Raw genomic sequence first — 20,943 nt, 5'->3', positions numbered from 1 at the left:
CTAATCTCAGTGAGAAGTTGAAATAGTAACCTGAAAGAATTTCAAAACAAATTGAGCGATTTCTTTGACACCTTTCAAAAAAAAAAGAGTAGTTTGCTAACTGGCTGGTTTTCATTTGTGGTGTTCGAATTTTGAGATTTTCTTTCTTGTTATATTCCCTACTCGTTCAATTATGATTGGTTTCCTGAACATGATATTTAATGAATATGAAAATCAAACCACAGCTACAATAAAGTTGCAAGTAATACATGGAGCGTGTTGGACAAAATCAATACTATTCGAAGCTTTTAATACACATCTACGTAGATTTATTTTTTCCAATAACAAGCAAAAATAATTCTCCCCATACATGGTAAATTACAATTATCTTGAACAAAGCAATATTTCTAGAATTCATATTGAATTATAGCTAGGATGAGAGACATTGGCTGCTTATTACTATAAATGAGGATTTTATTTTTCTTCATATCATGACCTAGAAACTACAAAATCATTCTGTACCAAATCAATTTTTAAAAAAATATACAATAGCTTTCCCATGTTAAAATAAAATCATGCAAAATGCTTAAATGCCAGGCTGAAGAAATTTTAAATTGTATTAAAAAATATTTAGTAGAGAAAAAAGGCATATATCAACATTACAGAACTTGATTTGCTTTTGCAGGTTAAGCAATGTGAGTAAATGTAAAATCTACGTTACCAATGCACGTATTCTGGCAGTTTTACATAGGATAGTGATCTGTTGTGATTAATTTACAATCCATCAACACTGGAGTTAAAAAAAATATTTTTAATTATGTGATCATTTAATGATGGCCATTCCAATCTCCACTGTAAGAGACTTGTATTGTTCAAACACCATCTGTTTGTTCTTGAAACTTAATCTTTTTAAAATCTCCTTTCATCTGCTGCAACAGATCTGGGTTTAACACAACATCCAATGCAGTCATTGCTAAGGCCTTTGCTGTTCGCAAAGTGTAATACTGTGCTTCTTTAGATCCTGCAACAATAGCATATCACCGAAATAAGTACAACTAATGCAAGATGATTTTATTTATTAAATTGTAATTTAAAACTAGTTTTTATCTGGTCTATGTAGACATATAAAAACTTTGTTTTCACTTGAACATTCCAATGCAATCTTGGTTGGTCTCCAGGGATGAGAGTAGATGAAGACAAAAAGTCTGAAAATATTTTGTGACAAAAGAAACACACATACATTATAGTGCAAAACAGCAAAGTCATTGAAGCTTGAGAAGCCAGAAAATTATAGCACTTTTTATGATCTGTAATGAAATGCAAATTCTTCAAATCGGTGGAATTAGGCTTCAAATGGGTTTTACCTTCTATTACCATCAAGACTGCAGAACAATGCGTTTGTATAAAATCACCAAAGTGACCTCAGCATTTCAGTGTTTAAAGCAGTTAGTGCATGCAATACAGGATGAAGTAAACAATACACCAGAGCATGGCTTTATAAACTTATTCATAAACCTTTTCAGTATCAAAAGTTTTACAAACTGCTGACTGGTTTGGTTTTGCTTTTTAGCAGATCCCATGTATAAAGGGAGCAACTCAAATCTATCATACCACTCAAGAACAACGTGCATCTATGCCCTCAAATGTAGAAAAAAAGTGCTTCACAGAAGCATAGATTAAAAATTGGCACTGATACAATGCAAGAAATATTAGGATGGGTGACTAAATGCTTGGTTAGAGAGAAGTTGTAAAGGGGGTCATAAAGAAAGATTGAGGGAGACCATCCCTTAAAAGCATTAGCATCAACTTAGTTTCCATTGGTGGAATAAACAAGTAGTCATCACATCCCTAAGATAGATACTTGTCAGCTAGGCAAGATAATGGTGCGTGTTTAAGTCCTAGGCTAGAGATTTTATCTTGACAACGTAAACTGTTCTGGATTATGTCCATGTGAAGCGAAGTGCAGCAAAGAAAAGGTCAGAAAACCATATCAAAGGGCGGGATTCCATAATGCAAAAGTAGGAATTCTGCCATGGGCAGAAATTTCTCAACCGTGGTTTCTCACATTCTACTGTTTGAAAACCTGAGGTCATTCAAAACTGCTGCATTGTCTTAAATAGCAGCAAGTCTGTTCATCTTATTATTTAGATAGTGAGAGATTGCAGAGCTCTGAGATTCAGAGGGATCTGGGTGCCTAGTGCATGAATCAGGCTATGTGCAATGAAAAGGCTAATATGCAGGTACAGCAAGTAATTAGGAATTAGTAATTCATAAGGTCAGTCATGACCTTATTGAATGGCGGAGCAGACTCAAGGGGCCGAATGATCTACTCCTGTTCCTATTTCTTATGAAAGCTAATAGAATGTTATTATTTATTGTGAGGAGAATTGATTAAAAAAGTAGGGAGGTAATGCTTCAGTTGTACAGGGCATTGGTGAGATCATATCTGGGGTTTGTGTACAGTGCTGGTCTCCTTATTTAAGGAAAGTAAATACATTAGAAGCAGCTCAGAGAAGGTTTACCAAACTAATATCAGGAATGGGCGGGAAGTCTTATGAGAAAAGGTTGGACAGGTTAGGCTTGTATCCACCGGAGTTTAGAAGAGTAAAAGATCACTTGATTGAAACATGTAAGATCCTGAGGGGTCTTGACAGGGTGAATATGGAGAGGATGCTTCCTTTTGTGGGAGAATCTAGAACTAGGGGTCACTGTTTAAAAATAAGGGGTTGCTCATTTAAGACAGAGATGAGGAGAATGTTTTCTCTCAGGGAGTCGTGAACCTCTTCCTCAAAAGACATTGGAAGCAGGGTCTTTGAATATTTTTATGACAGAGCTAGATAGATTCTTGATTAATAAGGGGGTGAAAGGTTGTCTGAGGTAGGCGGGAATGTGGGTTTGAGGGTACACTCAGATCAGCCATGATCTTATTCAATGGAGCAGGCTCGAGGGGCCAGGTGGCCTACTCATGCTCCTAATTTGTATGTTTGTATCTCTTGTCCTCACTGATGTACACTGGCTCCCAGTTAAGCAACACCTCGATTCTAAAATTCTTATCCTTGCTTTCAAATCTCCCATGGCCTCTTCCCACCTTGTCTCTGTAATCTCCTCCATACATACATGGAAATTAGGAGCAGGAGGCTGCCATTCAGCCCTTCAAGTCTGCGCTGCCATTTCATAAGATCGTAGCTGATCTGATTGTAGCTTCAACTCTGCTTGCCTGTCTACCTCCATCCCTTTGACTCCCTTGTTAATTCAACTTTAAAAATATTCTGTGATGCTGTTTTCACTGCTCTCTGGGGAAGAGCATTCCACATACTAACAACCCTCAAAAACAAAATTCTTCTAATCTCCATCTTAAATGGGAGACCCCTTACTTTTAAACTGTGTCCCCTAGTTCTAGTCTCTCCCCAAGGGGAAGCATTCTCCCGGTATCCATCCTATTAAGTCCCCTCTGTATCAGATATTTTTCAATAAGATTGTCTCTCATTCTTCTAAACTCTAAAGGATACAGGTCCAACCTGTCCAACCTTTGCTCACAAGACAACTACTCCATCAAAGGAACCAGTCAAGTGAACCAGTGAGTCCAGCCACACGATCATCTGAGATGTCTGCACTCATTTAATTCTGGTCATTTGAAGATCCAGTTTTAATTGCTCCACCATATGTGGCCCCTCCCTTTGGCTGCCTTGCTCCCGAGTTCTGAAATTCCCTCCTTAAACATCTCCTCCCTCCTTTAAGATGCTCCTTAAAACCTACTCCTTTGAAAAAGCTTTGTGCCATCTGCCCTAATATTGCTTTATGTGGCTTGATGTCTAATTTTTGCTTGGCTGGTATGTTTTATGTTAAAGGCTCTATATAAATAAAATTTGTTGCTTCATGAATAACATATACAATTATATATCCAGGAATCATATTTCAATAATCATGGCAAGTGAATTCAGCCAACAGTTCAAGACCACTCTACTAGAAGTGTGAAGTAATGCATTTGGGGAGGGCAAACAAAGCAAGGGAATACTCAATAAACAAGAAGTTGAGGGGGGATTGAGGAAGTGTGAGGCATTGGAGCGCATGTCCACAGATCCTTGAAGGTGGCAGGACAGGCAGACAAGGTCAAGAAAGCATATAGAATGCTTATTGGGCGAGGTATTGAATACAAATGCAGGAATGGAATGATGGAACTATATAAAACGCTGGTTAGTCCGCAGCTGGAATTGTGTACAATTCTGGTCACCACATTACAGGAAGGACATAACTGGTCTGAAGAGAGTGCAGGGATTTACAAGAATGTTGCCAGGACTTGAAAGTTGCAAGGTATAAGGAGAGATTGGATAGGCTAGGATTGTTTTCCTTAGAACAGAAGAGGCTAAGGGGTGACCTAATTGAGATGTACAAAATTATGAGGGGCCTAGATAGGGTAGACAGAAAAGACTCGTTTCCCCTAGCTGAGGGGTCAATTACCAAGGAGCACAGATTTAAGGCGATTGGTAGAAAGATTAGAGGGGACATAAGGAAAAGCATTTTCACCCAGGAGTTGGGCATCTGGAATTCACTGCCTAAGTTGGTTGAGGCTGATATGCTCAACTCATTTAAAAGGCATCTGGATCTGCATCCGAAGTCTGTAACCTGCAAGACTATGGACCAGGTGCCAGAAAGCGGGATTAAAATGAGCAACTAGTTTCTTTTTTCTCTTTTTGGCCGGCGTAGACACGATGGGCTGAATGGCCACTTTCTGCACCATAACTTTTCTATGGTTCTGTGGTTCTAATCATGCAATAACAGTGCTTTCTATTTGAAGGTTTACAACATTGGCTAGACTTTTCTTCCCCTTTCCGGTTTATCCTGCATTTAAATAATAAGCAGACAAAAATTGGCTTCAGAGCCATGCCTTATGACTAGGAACCCAATGATAAAGTTTTAACTTCATGTCCACATGACCCGAAGGATGCATTATTAATTGTTACAAATGAATACAGAACTTAGAAGAATGTCATTTTGAAGTAAATCTAGAGGCATGGCTGGGATTTTGTCAGGTCAACAGGGTCCCACCCATTGGTTGGAGAATAGGCAGGGAACCCCAGTCATTTCCGTGGGGGAGGCCTAATGGAATCAAGTGCCCTTCAGGCACTTTTGGTGGCCATCATTGGGTCTTCCTCACGATGAAGGTTCCTAGCAGGAGGTTTTGCTGCTCCCAGGAGACTGACACAGGACTCTCCCACGATTAAGTGGGCCTGGCCGCCAGGGTTGCTGCTGCGACAGGCTGCATTAAAACCAGCCCATGCATTTTGAAATCAGTGGTTGGTTTGGCAAGATGCAGCTGAGCTGATGGCAAATGACTGACGGCTGGCAATCTGTCCAGGAGGGATAAAACAATTAGATAGGAGCAAGGTTTCCAGACTGGCACATTGAAGCATTGTCAGGTCACTGTCAATTATGTACAAAGTTTATTTGGCTCGTCATCTTAAAGTTTTGTTTCTATTATATACTGATGATCTACGTGCCTCAAAGGCTAGGGACGGAATCGTCCCAGATTTGCACAAAGTGCAGTAGCAGGTGGGAAAAGGGCTTTTTACACACTGGCTGCAATGGTGGCTTTTCGTGCCGCATCGCCCCATTACCAATGTATCCACCTCATTAATAATGCATTCCCAGGAAACCGGCTGGAACGCTAGCAGGGCAGTCTCTGATTTGCCTGTCCTGCCGTCACCTCAGGCCTTCACTAATCTGGGCACCATATTTAAAGTGTCCCCCTGCACAGAGTTAGCACTTTCTAAGGGATTGAAGGCTGCTGAAAAGTCAGGGCTGCCAAAGGGAGGAAACACCCTGCCCCTAAATTTAGCCCCGCCTCCCTCGGTGCCTACTGGGTGCAGTGGATGCCCGTTGTGAAGTTCTCCATCCCCGTTCATTGGAAAACCAGCAAGCAAGGTCACCAATCCAGCATGGGAGGGGTGGCAGCTGTGGTCAGTGCCAGCAACCTGCAAAAGAGGACAGCCACCCAATGCTGAAAGAGGGTGAATGATCTCCTCCACTCCGCCAGGGTAAGTCACTCTTCTGATCACTCTCAACTCACACACAAACAAGCCCATCACACATGCATAGGGATCTCACTCACTGCTAGGTCAAGGGACATCACCATTCACTCTGAGGATTGTGTCCTCATCCCATCCATGGCACCACTCCCCACCCACACATGCCAGGACCTTCTCGTTTGGCAGGCATCCGGCTTACACTCTCTCCATCATTATTCATGCAGGACAAGCTGGCACACAACAAAAGGGAGAGGTCGCAGGCTGGTGGAGGAATGCCTGATGTCATTAGGTTAACATTTTTTCCAGAATATTTTTCTGGTTTATTGTGAGATAGGTTTATGGGGATAAGTGTGGTTGGGTCTGTGTATGATTTAATTACATTTTGTAGTCAAGCAGACTGCAAGCTTTAAATCGTCAAAAGGGGCCAGGTGCTTGACATGCTAATGGGTAAACTTGAATGCTGGCTTAGCATGTAAGGTGTAAAGGGTATTTGCATTTTTAGGTAAATGAAGGGATCTTTGGATTTCAAAGGGATCGTATTCTGTTTACAACTAGCCAGATAAGCTAGGCTAAAGAATGTGTTTATTTTTCCCCAAAGGTTACTAGCAATATTGGCACCATGATAGTTTTTATATTAATGAGGAAGATACAGTTTCAAAGACATCTGGGACAATAGAATGTACATATTAAAAAGAGAGAGAAACATATATAAAGGAGGATGAAAGGCCATGTGGGAGAAGGCCATAAAAACCTAACAGGAGTGTGTGAAATAGCCTTAGTGAAGCCTCCAGCCATTTGTGCATAAGTCTGCTATCTAACTAAGCTGGAGAAAGGCCATTTGGAATTGCACTGTCCAGGGTATTGTGTTAACTTGCTGAGCTTGTATTAAATCTAAAATCTAGTTTGGACCGTTGCCTTAAAAAGGAGTATAACTGGGAATCAGGTTAATTAAGAATTTTAGGAGTTACTATTGTAGTAATTGTATTTGCTTAAATTATTTTATTTATTGAATAAATATTTTAATTTCATTTTTAAATCTTTAAAGGTCTTGGTGGACTTATTACTTCTGAATTTAGTGCACACGTCTCGTAATAAAATACAAATTGCAAAACCGTTGTGAAAACGTGACCAAGTTTCCCTCATGGATTTGGTCTGCTTGGCACACATCATCTGCCACATTCTAACACTGATATCACAGACTTTGAAAATAGAATCATCCAGCTGGCTGGCAATGATCTGGACTGTTCCTGTGCTAACATGAGGTTGACAGTGCTCAACCAAGTGAGGATCCAGCAGTGCAACATCCATCAGACAACCATGTTATGAGTCAGTTCCCCTGTTCTGCAGTTCCCTGCCATGCACTAATTACCTCTCCTTGCTTTCGCAGGTACATCTGGGAAACAGCCGAGGAGGTCCACAAGTCAGGCCCTTGACTCAAGCTCCAAAGACACCTCAGAAGAAAAATCTAATGTTACCCTGATCAAAGACACTTCACAGAGATTATCCACACCCTCCACCAGCACAGGGATATTCACCTCAGTGGGACCTGGTTCTAGAGTAGCCTCGAGGTCACAATCTGGTGAGCATATTGAACTCCCTGATCCATAGCAGGTGGTGGCAGGGACTTCCCAGGTTTTCGGCACTCGGAGGACTGCTGGAGGCCAGAAATCTGCTGAGACTGAGTCAGATGAGGAGTCTCTGGAGTCAGTCATACCCCAGTTGCTGGAGCTGCAAAGGCAAGCTCGGTTGCAGGAGTCTGGCTGCCTTCAGGCTGATAGTGCGGCATGCCAATGCACCGAGGTCAACACTGGTAAGATGGCAACTGCCATGGAGACCTTGGTCCAGGGCATCGGTCGGGCACTGCTGCACAGGCTGAACTCCATTGTTGATGCCACAGTTGGCCTCCAACAGCGTCAACGCAAGAGGGGTGTGGGGCAGCTCAATCTCACTCCAGCTTCCCCTTCTTCTCAAGGTATAGGCCAAGGGCCTTCAGACACTCATAGGGAGAATCAGCAGGTGCACACCTCAGGGCCATCCACCCAGGTGACTCCGGGAATATCCAGCCCACCTGAATCCCCTCTTCCTGTGATCCCAGCAGCTCCACAGAGGAAGGTGCCACTGCCACACAGCAGGACCCCGAAAGCAGGTTGAGGCCTCCAGGTCTTGGCCCTCCACATGGCACCTGCCAAGTTCATCACAAACAGGGCATTGCAGAAAGCAGGCTTCCTCCACCTCTGCCGTGGAGATTGGGGAGCACGAAGATGAAGGACCAGGGTTAGGAAAGTTAAGAAGATGTAACTCTTGAGCACAAATCAAATAAACTAAATTAACAAAAGGGACAAATTAAAAGGCAGCCCCTTAATGGGAAACTGCAAAAGCAAAAGACAAAATTCAAAGGAAACTTACAAACATTAAATGTAAGTAAAGGGGGATGATAAAGCACTCCAGTCCCTGCGGTGCCCACCAAGCATGGAAGGCCTTGACAGTGCCGCGGACACCGCGTGCTCCTTCTCCAGGACACATGGCCGTGAATATAGCCGCAGAAGAAGGGCAGACAGTCGGGCCGGACTAGAGGTGTAACTCTTTTGAGCACAAACCAAATAAACTAAATTAACAAACCAAGGAACAAATTAGAAGGCAGCCCCTTAAAAGGGAAACTACAAAAGCAAAAGACAAAACTCAAAGGAAACTTACAAACATTAAAGTTCCATAGCCTGGGCACGGGGTGTTAATCACTTGTACTAAATGTTCACTATTGTAAATCAACTCCCAAGAATGTCTCCTTGCCTATTGCTCCTTGTTATGATGACCAGTGTTTGTGTCACTCAGATGTGAAACCATGTTTCCTGGCATAAAGGCAGGTGTCTTAGTCCAGGGCCTCTTCCCTGTGCAATGCGTAACCTTCAGATCAAAGTGAAGGTCCAGCTTCACACGCACTGGATACATTAGTGATGCCTGAACCTCAAATGGTGCTTCTCATTGCTGCTGAATGTTAAGGGCAGGCCTCAGAGTTCTGTCATTCTCTCTCCATGTGCTCTTAGCACCTTTGAGGTGGGGTGTCCCCCATCTCTTCAGCATCTGTAACCAGTGATACTGTGCTCCTGAAGGGGTCAGATGCTCAAGCCTGACAAAGGATCAGGTGCAGTTAAAGTTTCACGGCTGCGTCTCCATGATATGACCCTGATTACAAAGCGCAAGCGAGCTGCCCTCAGACAGTAGTCAGACATTCTCAGGGGGAATGTGAAGAACTATGGAGTGTCCTCATTGCACATTGTCATCATCCCCCTGGAATCTAGTGACTATTGGGGCCTCCACTGCATCTTCTAGACATCAGCCTCAGCACTGAGGGTATGTGTGCTGCCATCAACCACACAGGAGTCAAATGTTCAGATGTAAAGTGAAGATGTCAGGACTGTCCTCACTGCATCTCGTCATCAACCTCCACGAATCTTGCAGCCATGAGGGCCTCCCAAGTGCGCCTACCTTGTATGGCCAGTGAGATGGCCTCATAACTTGCATCCTTGCCTTTGAGGATCTCATCATGGTCATCCATTTTGATGTCCTCCTCATCGGAGGAGGAGGATACATGCAGCTCCTCCTCAGCCAAGTCCACCCACCGTTGCAGTGCTAGGACATCGAACGTGCAGCAAACGGCGATGATGCATGACACCCTCTGGAGACTATATTTCAGAGCTCCACCTGACCTGTCAAGGCACCAGAACCTCATTTTCAAAATGCCTATCATTTGCTCCACCAAAGTCCAGGTCTTGGCATGAGCCTCTTTATACCTATGCTACAGTCTATGGCTGCCGCATGGGTGTCATCAGCCTTGTCTTCTGTGGGTAGCCTTGTCCCCAGCAGCCAACCCTGCAGCCTCTGTGGAACCTGGAAGATGTCAGAGATCTGAGACCTGCTAAGGATGTAAGAATCATCGACACACCCTGGGAACTGTGCGCAGGCCTGTTGGATGTGGTTGCGTTGGTCGCACACCAGCTGTACATTCAACGAGTGGAACACTTACAGTTCGCATACTGAACTGCTTGTTGCCATGAAAATCTAAATGTCATGGAAGTGTAGTTGATGGCACCCTGCACCTGTGGAAAACCACAGATCTGCGCAAACCCCAGCACTCTTGCTTCCTGGCTTTCCTGATTCCAGTTGAAACGCACAAAGTTCCGTGCCTCGCGGGAATGGCGTCCATGACCTCCTGAATACACGTGCATGGAGGCTTGAGAGTTCCCACACAGATCACCTGTAGAGCACTGGAAGGAGCCACAGGAGTAAAAATTGAGCACTGTGGTCACTTTCACAGCTATAGGAAGTGGATGCCCTCCATGTCCCCAAGTTGCCAAATCCTAAGCAGGTGGCATATGTGACCGATCAGTTCCTTAGACATGTGCAATCTTTGGCGACACTAGTTCTTGGTCATCTGCAGGCATGATAGGCGCTCTCTATAGACCCTAGGTCTAGCGAGGTGCCTACAAGTGATGGCTCGCCGTAGATGGCCAGCTGCATGCGCAGCAGGCTCTGCTGCCCCTTTATCTTGAGGGAGGTGTTCCTCCTTTGCAGAGCCAGGCACTTCCACTGCTCTCTTCTTCTCTGTGAGCCATCAGGCAAACCACTAAATCACCAGACTCCATGATCCTTATGTTCTTCTCCTGCAGGATCAAAGAGAGAGATGCATAGGTTATCTTGGTCTAAGAGCCTCTCTTGGTTAAGTCTGAAGGCCCCTTCACACATGCAGGAGTGTGCTAGCCACTACTTGGGTGGCCAGTGTGTAGTGTGCTCACTGGCTTTCCAAAACCCCACCCACCTCCACTTGACCAATTGGTGGCAGCTTCGGCCGCTGGGCTGCATGCTGTGCTCTCAGCTCAGGCATTCTCCTAACCCGTACTACAAGGCTGTGCTGGTAGCTTGAACCATAATGGGTATTGGTCCAAACCTTAATAAAGACATTGCAAGGGGCTGTGAGCGCCCCCACCAGTGACTGCTCCATAGCCACCTTTCGCAAGGGGATTCTATAGCTTGCCCAGTCGGCCAAATGCTCTGCTGGCCCCTAAAACACACATTAATTTGCAGTCTGTGCCTGAGGGGTGAAACGTTCAGGAGCATTTGGTGGCATTTTCATGCTTTTGCGTTGCTTGAGTGGGCAGAAAAGCTTCTGAGGCCCAACTCCAAGCAGATCAAATGGAGCTGCTGCAGAACGGTCTCAGCTGCGGAAGAATGCTCACTTTTGACAAGCTTTCCCAAGTGCGTGGCAGCTTCTCTCCCCACCTCCTCCTCGCCCACCCCAACACCCCCAACATGTGCTTTGGTATTTCCTTCAGTCTGTGCTGCCTTGCCTCCTACCCCAACCCCTGCTGGCCCTTGCTCCACACTGAAAGCCAGCTGGGAAAAAGCAACTTGCCTGTGCCCCCAGCGAATGCACGGCACCTCTTCCTTGGATGCCTTACAGAAAAAAATCTCCTGGAAATTTCCTTTTTAAGAATCTGCAATATGTGCATCTCAGTTATTCCTTTTCACTCCAGAGGAAGCAGACTATGTGACAGCGCAGAAACACCGAACAATCATTTAAAAGGAAGTCTCACCAAGAAAAGTTCCACATGACATTAAACTTCAAAAGAATGAAACATGCTGCATGGGGGAAGGGGAAACAAAGGGTATTTCCAAATGATGTTTTAAATAGGCCAAATAGCCCTGTTCCATAAATGTCTTGTGAACTGAATAATTTATGCAAATAAGTGCAAAGTGTTGCAGTAAAACTCTCATGGAAAAGTTTTTTTTTTATATAGTTCATAGAAGCAGCTTCTCTGGAATTAGTCATGGGCCAGAATTTCTGTGCAGATGATAGGCCCTTCGGCCCATTACGGTCTCTGTAATTAGCTAACATCCTACAGATTGTTGGGAGTTTGAGCTTTAAGTGGCAAAATGGGGGAGGCAAAGGGAAAATGGAACCCTATTTCAGCTCAACTAGGAAATAATTTGAAGCAAAAATGTATGAACTCTAAGTATACCCATTGCATCAAATCATTTCAAATCAATTGACTCAAACATTCTATGTTGAGATCACAACCTCCAATAAAGTGGCCCTCAAAAGTTTTGAGAAACATCATTTTAAAATCTAAAAAGTGGTTTAATGAAGAACTGATTCAGGCACAGAGGTGAGAACAGATTATCTATACCAGAGGACTCCCAAATCCCTTTCTAACCAGATTCCAGTGAATTTTGAGAAATTGCAACTACTCATCAACAACAAGGCTTATGCACAGTTGACAACTACATAAATCTATTTCTTCTTAGGCTGTTCAGTGCTGAGATGAGATGACCGGGCTTGTCTGACACAGGAATAAAGGAGGGTACAAGTAGGCTTCACGTTTAGTTAATTAACATTGATCAAGTTTTCAATCAACATGGATGGGTAGAAATTCATCTGGAGTGGTGCCACGAAAAGGGCGGTTTTGGATCAGTCTCCCGTTATACACAGTGCCTGATATTTCATTCCAGGTGCAGGTGACTGATCTGATAACATCCATTCTGCTCCCTAGACTACATATTTACATTTTCAGAAAGTTGTCAAAAATTCCAGGAGAGACTTCTAAATTAAACCAAAAGCCATGAGAATTCAGTGTTTTTTTTTTTTAAATTATTATTTGTTCCCTTGATGTGGATAATTCTAACAAGGCTACTGTTATTGGTCATTCCTAAATACCCTGAGAAAATGGTGATGAGTCTTCTACCTGCAGTGCTTTTAAGGGTGATGGGCCCACAATTAGAACTGGATTAGAAGGACCTGGGTACATGATACGAGATGTAATGTCAGGCTATGGGGCGGGGAGCGGTGGTGGTGGTGACGTGGGTTTGCATGTTGTAAGGTTCACAGCTTGGATCTTTGTTTCTAATAGCCAACGTGTGACCTGGACAGCACAACCTTTTGCAAACCTAACAAGTTTGCAGCTGATGTCAAAATAGGGACAGCAATAGAGATATCCAAACACCGTTAATTACTTGCAAAAGGAATTAGATCGATTGCGCAAATAGTAAAATGAAAATTTGATGAGACAAGTATTACACTAAAACAGAAACAAAATACTGTGGATGCTGATAATCTGAAATAAAAGCAGAAAATGCTGGAAATACTCAGCAGGTCTGGCAGCACCTGTGGAGAGAAAAACCAGTTAACATTTCAGGTTAAGGGCCTTTCTTAGAACTGAAGGAAGATTGAAATGTAATAGGCAATTTGAGCATATGAAGGAGGTAGGGGGCCGGGGAGGAAAAACAAAAAGGAGAGGATCTTGATAGGGTAGTGCGCAGGAGAAATTAACTGACAAAAGATTTAATGGTACAAAAAGTAAAGGAAGTGGTAATGGTTGTAGTAAAGACACAAAATACTTGTCCAGGGTGGGTGTGAATGGCAGAATAATAAACAGCTATGTCTGAAAGCAAAAACATAAAGAAAAACATAAAGAGAATTTTCTCCCCATTGCCGGGGGTGGGGGGGGGTTGCTGAGCGGGAATGGGCGTGATCGGCTGCGTGCTGCCATTTTGTGTGGGAGGGCCAATTAAGGCCTGCCCGGAGTGGAGTGCACCCGGAAGCACTGAGCACTCCCTGTGCGGGCAGGGGGAGGAGGCTGAGTCGGGGCCTGTGCTCTATCGCACACGCGCATGAAAGAGCGCAGAAATCTTTGAGGCACAGCGCTGCCTCCGAGATTATTAAAATTTTTGATAATCAAACTAAAGAGAAAATCATATCCCCTCATGTGACAGTGTTACATGAGCTGGGACATGACAATGAATTTTAATTTAAAAATTTATTTAATTTATAAACCCTTCATGAAACCTCATCCTGCCTATGGATGAGGTTTTATGATAGGTGCGAAGGAAACCTTAAGGATGGACGGGAAGCTCAGTTAAGTACTTTAATTAGTTTTTAAATGGCCTTAATAGACCTTTGACAGTTCGGCGGGTGCACAGCTAACTATGCTGCGCGCCCACTGAACTGAAGATCTGAATTTTTACACGTCGGCGAATGGGGCCCACCCCCGTATGCCAACCCGAAGATTCTGGTCATGAGAAACAATATTTAGACCTGCACGTACCCCAAAAAATGAAACAAAGGGACAGGGTTTAGATTGTGGAAAAACAAACTATCGGACATGTCTAAAAACCAATGGAATAGAAATAGCACTAGGAGGATGAGGAAGATATCTGAGAGTAGTTAAACACAGCTCAGTCAATGTGGAGAAGCAATTATTGCAGTCCCACACTCTCTGAAGTGGCCTAGTAAGCCTGACATGTCCCTAAGACATGAAAGAAATCAAACAATGCAAATCAAATCTTATTCTTTTTTTTGCTTATTTAAAAATGAATTTAACTGAACCAAGAGATGACCACCTGATGGCCATCTGATGCCTGGAAATGTAAGGTGACCACTAAGGCATTATCTGGATTGCACTGAGGACATGCCCTGACATGTTGCTCACGTAATCTCATGCCTGGGACTGTCAAAATCATTTCAAAAAAGGGACTACTGAAAGGAAATGGACATCATTTGCATCTTAATTAGTTTACCCCTGTAGCAGAGTCCAAGGGTCCACCAAGACAATAGCCACGCGGAACAGGGTCATCAATATGGATAATAACTCTTTTCAGAGGGCTAATGACTGGGACACTATAAACCAACAAACAAAAGCTAGATCCAGACACCAGATAAACATCCCTTTATGAACTTATGTGGAGGAAGGTCACATGACTCAAGGGACCATTTTGAGATCTCTATATACAGTTGAGAACGCAGAAGCAGGACAGTCTGCTGATTTCTCTCCAATCTGCAAACACCCAAAAGCAGGACTCCAGACTGACAAAGCAGCCTGCTACAAGTCTGAGCCTCTTCGAAGCCTATTTCTCTGGAAGTTTTCGGTCATCACCAGTATAGCAGACCAAGTCCCTGAACATCAACCTCATCTTTAAAGGAATTTTTGCCCTTCTGTCTTCAGAAGGAACCCACCTGAACCGGAACTTCTCCATGAGGGAACCCCTGGATTTGGACTTTCTGGACTCTGGCAAACATATGAACTGATATCAGTTTCTGTGGTTCTTTTTGCTGTTAAGTTATTCACAGTTATAAAACCCCTCTTTCTTATCCCCTTACTGTGTCTATGTGTGTGTGTTTGTGTGTGTGTGTGGACAAAGTTGCGATCATCCCCACCCTCCCCATCAACCCCTGGGTTTGAATGTGTAAAGTAAACTTCTGATTTAATCCTACCAGAGTTTGCTACGAGTCACTTTAAAAACTGACTACACAAAGGGTTTTTTGGAATAAGCACGACAGCCTATTTTTAAAACAAAAGACACCTCTGCTCACAGACAGACAGTGAGAGAATTAAGGAGTTCAGTTTTGCCTCTCTCTCCTGTCCAACAGAAAGCCACTCAGTTGTACCACTAGCTTCTCAGGTGGGTAATAAATGCCAGCTTTGAATGCAATGCTCACATCTCAAGTATTAATAATGATCATGATTTCCTATACTGCAAGCTCTGATCTCAACTACTCTGGATTGAGTCATTCCAGGTTATTCCTGCTTACCCCACTACTATCCAGTTATAAAGAAACATGGGCAAAACTGGAAACAGTATGCAAAACTGCATACATATTCAGTTTTTGTACAAGATGGATGAGAAGAAGCCATTAGTTAGCAAAATACTGTGGATGTTGGAACGATCAGCACTATTCATCTTATACATTGCAAATACTTGCTGAATGCAAAAGTATAAACAAATCTGCAAAATGCTGCAGCATTCCAAAATTACTTACCAGCTGCTTCAGTGTATTCCTCTGAATGATTCAGGGCTGAGGTTCCAATGTGAAAATAAGGGTGAATTCCAGGAACAATAAAAGAAACATTACCAAAATCTGTGGAGCCTAAGAAAAGCCAAAAATTAAAGAGATACATTAACATGTTTTCTATCCAGTATGCCACACTGTCTTTAATGAAGGAATAGTAGGACATTCTAGATGGTCCCACTCAAATACAATAATGGAATTTAAATTGCGCAAAAGCAATATAGTGTACCTTTTCATTTTATAGTTCCATAACAGGGAGTCTCAATTTAATATACAATCTAGTTGCTAAAAAATTGCTTACATGATTTAAATACTATAAAAATTATAAAAGAATCTAGTGCTTATTGTGAGTAATATAACTTTAATATTGAGAGGTGTGAGGGAACATTCAGCTAAAAATAGCAATGCTGCATCCCATCCTTCCACAAAATACCATCGTTGCTATACAATGAAAGTGTTCAGCCATTACTGAAATGTATAGTATTATTTCAAATCCCTGGCAGTTTAATAGTGATATTTTACAAATAAAACTGAAATTCAACATTTTAAAAGTTTTTGTTGGCTCATAACTTTTTTTTACATTTTGTCCAACAAAATCTTTTATTCTCTAATAATATTGTTCAGCAACAAGTAACTAGATGTTAATCCTATTCAATACCATCTGGAACCTTGAAAGTTGGAATATGAAATACTACTGCCCAGGTAGATTTAAGGCAGCTGATCTACAGCAGCAAAACTGCACACTGCAATCTAATCTGGCAAATATTACAACTCTAGTTTCACAATATTATGTATAGCTTTAGAAAGTGTAATAAATCAATATTATTAGAGAATAAAAGATTTTGTTGGACAAAATGTAAAAAAGTTATGAGCCAACAAAAACTTTTAAAATGTTGAATTTCAGTTTTATTTGTAAAATATCACTATTAAACTGCCAGGGATTTGAAATACTGTTCTGGAGTAAAACTGAAAAAAAATCACATGCTTTCATAGTTCCACAGCATTGTCTGTAACTCAAAAACTTTTCAACTATAATTTTCGGATCTTGGTGCAGAACATCTGGGGAAACTATAAAAGGTGAGGCAACAATCAAGGAAAAAAATATTTTATTTATTTTTCTACTTCTGATGACAATTTCGAAAAGCTGATTTTTAATTTCCATGGCTTAGTGGTCAGAAGTAACTTAAGTGAAAGGTTATTATATAAATAGCATGCCTACAGCAGAAGCGAGCTTCAAGATCTATACTGCATGTGCATTTTAGAGCTAATTGTGTGCAACTTGTTTACAAATAAAACAGTTTCAGAAAAAAAGTGTGCTCAGTAAAAAGGTATTATAACAAATTTACCTGATGAAGTGTTTGGAGTTTCAAAAGTTTTGAATTCCATGCCAAGGCTTCTGCCATTCACCTCATACAGATGTCGGAGAGTTTCATTAGGAAGCACATTATAGAATACATTCTTAGCAAATTCCAGTTCTACCTGAAAAATTATAATAGCATTAGCTTTCATAAATTATATGTCTTGAACAGTTAGAAAATAGTTAACCTCTTGGATTCAAAATATCCGAGCAAACTGAATCATTAATCTCTTTTGCTGGAAGCATGAACAGATTTTAAACTAGACTTAAGTAAATGTGTTTAGCTCCTACAAAACCAGCCACATCATGCTAGTCCCAGTCTAAATTGTACTCTGAGAAACGGGGTACCAACTATGATTGGCGTACAGAGTTTACGTGTTGGTTGCACAAAATTTAACAGTTTTAACCCTTACAATATTTATGCACAAATTTGTGAATATGGAAAGTATTTGTCATTTGTGGCCTGTAGAAATAAACAATTCTTTTTTAAAATAAAGAAATGTATTAATTTAAAATGGCTGCCAATTTGGGGAAAAAGAACAAATAGGATTGCTAACCCAACCTGGCTGCCTCCTGCTTCCAAGCCCACCCTCCCAATTTCCCAGACTTGCTCATTTTCTTTCTATACAAACACTATTGGGTTTATTTGAAGTGAGCTCCATGACTGCTTATCCTCCATATGCTCTCATGCCCTTAATTCCATGGATCCTACAGTTCTTGCCATTCCATTCTTTCCTACCTCACCGCTCCATGGATGCCCAAGACATTATTGACCTCTCTTCAAAATTATATTACATACCCTTGCCCATGAAATATCAGGGAATAATCAATTATTAAAATTGACTTCAACAGAAATCCAAAAACATAGATTAACAGAATCTTTAGTGCTGGCCCTCTGTAAGAGCAATTCATTTAGTGCCACTCTCCTGCTATTTTCCTGCAGCTCTATACATTACATTGGTTTTACTAAAGGTAAGTCAAAGAATATGCAGCACATTTACTGTTTAATGCCATCATGTTGCTGATGCCTTGCTTCTCCTGCTATTTGTTTGTCTCCATCTCATTTCCTCCACTTCTGCTTCTCTATCCTCAATTCCTTTTGACTCTCTATTCTCCTGCTGCTCCTTTCCTTCTCTACTTTCCCAATAGTGGGTGGTATAGCAAGCTGTGATGCTGGCTGCATTTGGTGTGGGCATTGTGAAGGAAGTGTGGCCTTTTGTGGCTCCCTTCCCTTCGCCCTCTTCTCTCACCTCAGACTTCCCACTGTGTTCTCCAATCCATCACCTATCACTACCTCTACCTCCTCCCTTCCCCAATTTTACCAACAAATAAATAGCAAATATCTTTGGAAACTATAAGCAAAATGCAAGTGAATAATTAGCCAACTTCAAATATGCAACCAGTTTTTTTAAAATAATGAACTAAAATTAACAGTTTCTCTTTTTATTTTTACACTCTTTCTCCTTACCAACCTAACGTACTAAAGCTGTAAGAAAATTTCAAAAGCTACAACAGATGTGAATCACCATTCTGCTCTCATTCTCACCCAACAGATTCTCTTTTGTTTTAAAAATATAAATTTTACATTGAAGCTTTTGAAGAAAATCTACTGAAGAAGTGCTAGAAGCCAAAGATGATATTCCATCAATAAAGCTGACTGAAGGGTACTGAATTTATCTTATGTGCTCTGTAGAAACTCAGTCAACACATTTCAAAGTTAGCATACGATCACAACTTTGAGCAAAACATCACTCCATGTATGGACTTTTGACGAGGCTGGGGTTTTCAAGTCAAAAATGGACTTAAAAGCATAGCGGGTATGTATAAATTTTGATATCGCCAAATATATCAACTTTTGAATTTAAAAGAGTTGTCCAAAACCTTGTTCTGAACATCAAAAATTTCACTAAGGAAAATATGAAAGCCAAAAATGATTTTTGAAAGCATTGTTGGAAGTCAATGCCCTGTCTGGGCTTTCACAGGATAATTTATTCTCAATATAAAATAGTAGCTTTTAACAATATCACACTGAGATGCACCACATTAACAAGGCCAATCAATCATCAAGTAACAATTTGGAGTTCACAATGAGATGTGTGCCCCAAATACTGAATTTAATGTAAACAGATATACTATTCCCAGCAATTGCTTGCTGGTTATTAATAGGGAGAAGGGAAAAGGCTTAGAACTAAAACATTACCTTTTTAACTATTTTAAACATAAAATATTCATATGAAGAATGGAGATTCTGCATCAGATATGTAATACAAGGGGTTTTCCCCACATTTCTTATCATGGAATTTAATGTTTATGATTTACCACTTTACTTCAGGAAATACTAATCCTACACAAACCCTGGGGCAACTTTAGGTAAGGAGGGGATGGTAGGAGAGTGGAAGAATGGAGGTGGGAAAGTCTTACACCAGTATATTGCAGGAACCTGGGGGACAAAAAGAGGCAAATGCACAATGGGGATTTGTAACATTAATTACTGCTGGATCAAAAAAAATGGAACTAAATTGGTGCTTTCCAAAGGCCATATCATGAGTATGCCAGTCCTAGATAAAGTATTCGAACAAACAAAATAGAAAACAAAAAGGCATTAAAAAAATTTATAAGCTGTTCAACCATTTAAAAACACACAATATCAAATCATATCATATCATGAGTTCCCCAACCATGTTTTTGTTTGGTGTCAAGAGCTGATAATGCAACCGACAAAGAAAAGTCACTGGACCCTTACAGAAGGATGAAGCAATACTAGTACATGCAGCCATTAACAAGGAATGCTTAACTCATTTCAATTTTGGATGCTGGGTCAACTCTTTTGCATTGTGAACTTCAACCTAGTTCCCTGTTGAAGTCATCATAAACATAGCCACAGATAATGTACCTGGTTATTCAAAACATACAGATAAAATTTAAAAACAAAAAAACTGCGGATGCTGGAAATCCAAAACTACCCAAAATCCACAAACAGAACTGCCCCGGTAGACCGATCGTCTCAGCTTGCCCTTGCCCCACAGAACTCATTTCTCGTTATCTTGACTCCCTTCTCTCTCCCCTTGTCCAGTCCCTTCCTACCTACATCCGTGATTCCTCTGACACGTTACGTCACATCAACAATTTCCAGTTCCCTGGCCCCAACCGCTTCCTCTTCACCATGGACGTCCAATCCCTCTACACCTCCATCCCCCACCAGGATGGTCTGAGGGCCCTTAGCTTCTTCCTCGAACAGAGGCCCAAACAATCCCCATCCACCACTACTCTCCTCCGTCTGGCTGAACTTGTTCTCACACTGAACAATTTCTCCTTCAACTCCTCTCACTTCCTCCAAATAAAAGGTGTGGCTATGGGTACCCGCATGGGCCCCAGCTATGCCTGTCTCTTTATGGGGTATGTGGAACATTCCTTGTTGCAGTCCTACTCCGGCCCCCTTCCACAACTCTTTCTCCAGTACATCAATGATTACTTCGGTGCCGCTTCATGCTCTCGTTGGGACTTGGAAAAATTTATTAATTTTGCTTCCAATCTCCACCCCTCCATCATTTTCACGTGGTCCATCTCTGACATTTCCCTTCCCTTCCTTGACCTCTCTGTCTCAATCTCTGGTGATAGACTGTCCACCAATATCCATTACAAACCCACCGACTCCCACAGCTATCTCGACTACAGCTCCTCACACCCCGCTTCCTGTAAGGACTCCATCCCATTCTCTCAGTTCCTTCGCCTCCGTCGCATCT

At 41.8% G+C, this 20,943-nt stretch overlaps 1 protein-coding gene across 2 annotated transcripts in view; it reads right to left on the bottom strand.

Annotated features, from left to right (window-relative positions):
- Positions 1-285: 285 nt before the first annotated feature.
- LOC121277980 (peptidase M20 domain-containing protein 2-like) overlaps positions 286-20,943 on the bottom strand; it is a 37,821-nt gene continuing 17,163 nt past the window's right edge. Inside the window, exons 5-7 of one of the 2 annotated variants that reach the window (XM_041187938.1) lie at positions 17,190-17,322; positions 15,814-15,921; positions 286-1,000 (exon numbers count right to left, since the gene is read on the bottom strand). In XM_041187938.1, coding sequence (XP_041043872.1) covers positions 852-1,000; positions 15,814-15,921; positions 17,190-17,322 — 390 coding nt within the window. In that variant the 3' untranslated portion in view covers positions 286-851. Of the gene's footprint in view, positions 1,001-1,024; positions 1,185-15,813; positions 15,922-17,189; positions 17,323-20,943 lie in introns of those variants that run through there. The other variant, XM_041187939.1, reaches the window with a different exon arrangement.

Source organism: Carcharodon carcharias, chromosome 5 (assembly GCF_017639515.1).
Source record: "Carcharodon carcharias isolate sCarCar2 chromosome 5, sCarCar2.pri, whole genome shotgun sequence".
Lineage (NCBI taxonomy): Eukaryota > Metazoa > Chordata > Chondrichthyes > Lamniformes > Lamnidae > Carcharodon > Carcharodon carcharias.
This window is presented reverse-complemented; position numbering and strand designations above follow the sequence as displayed.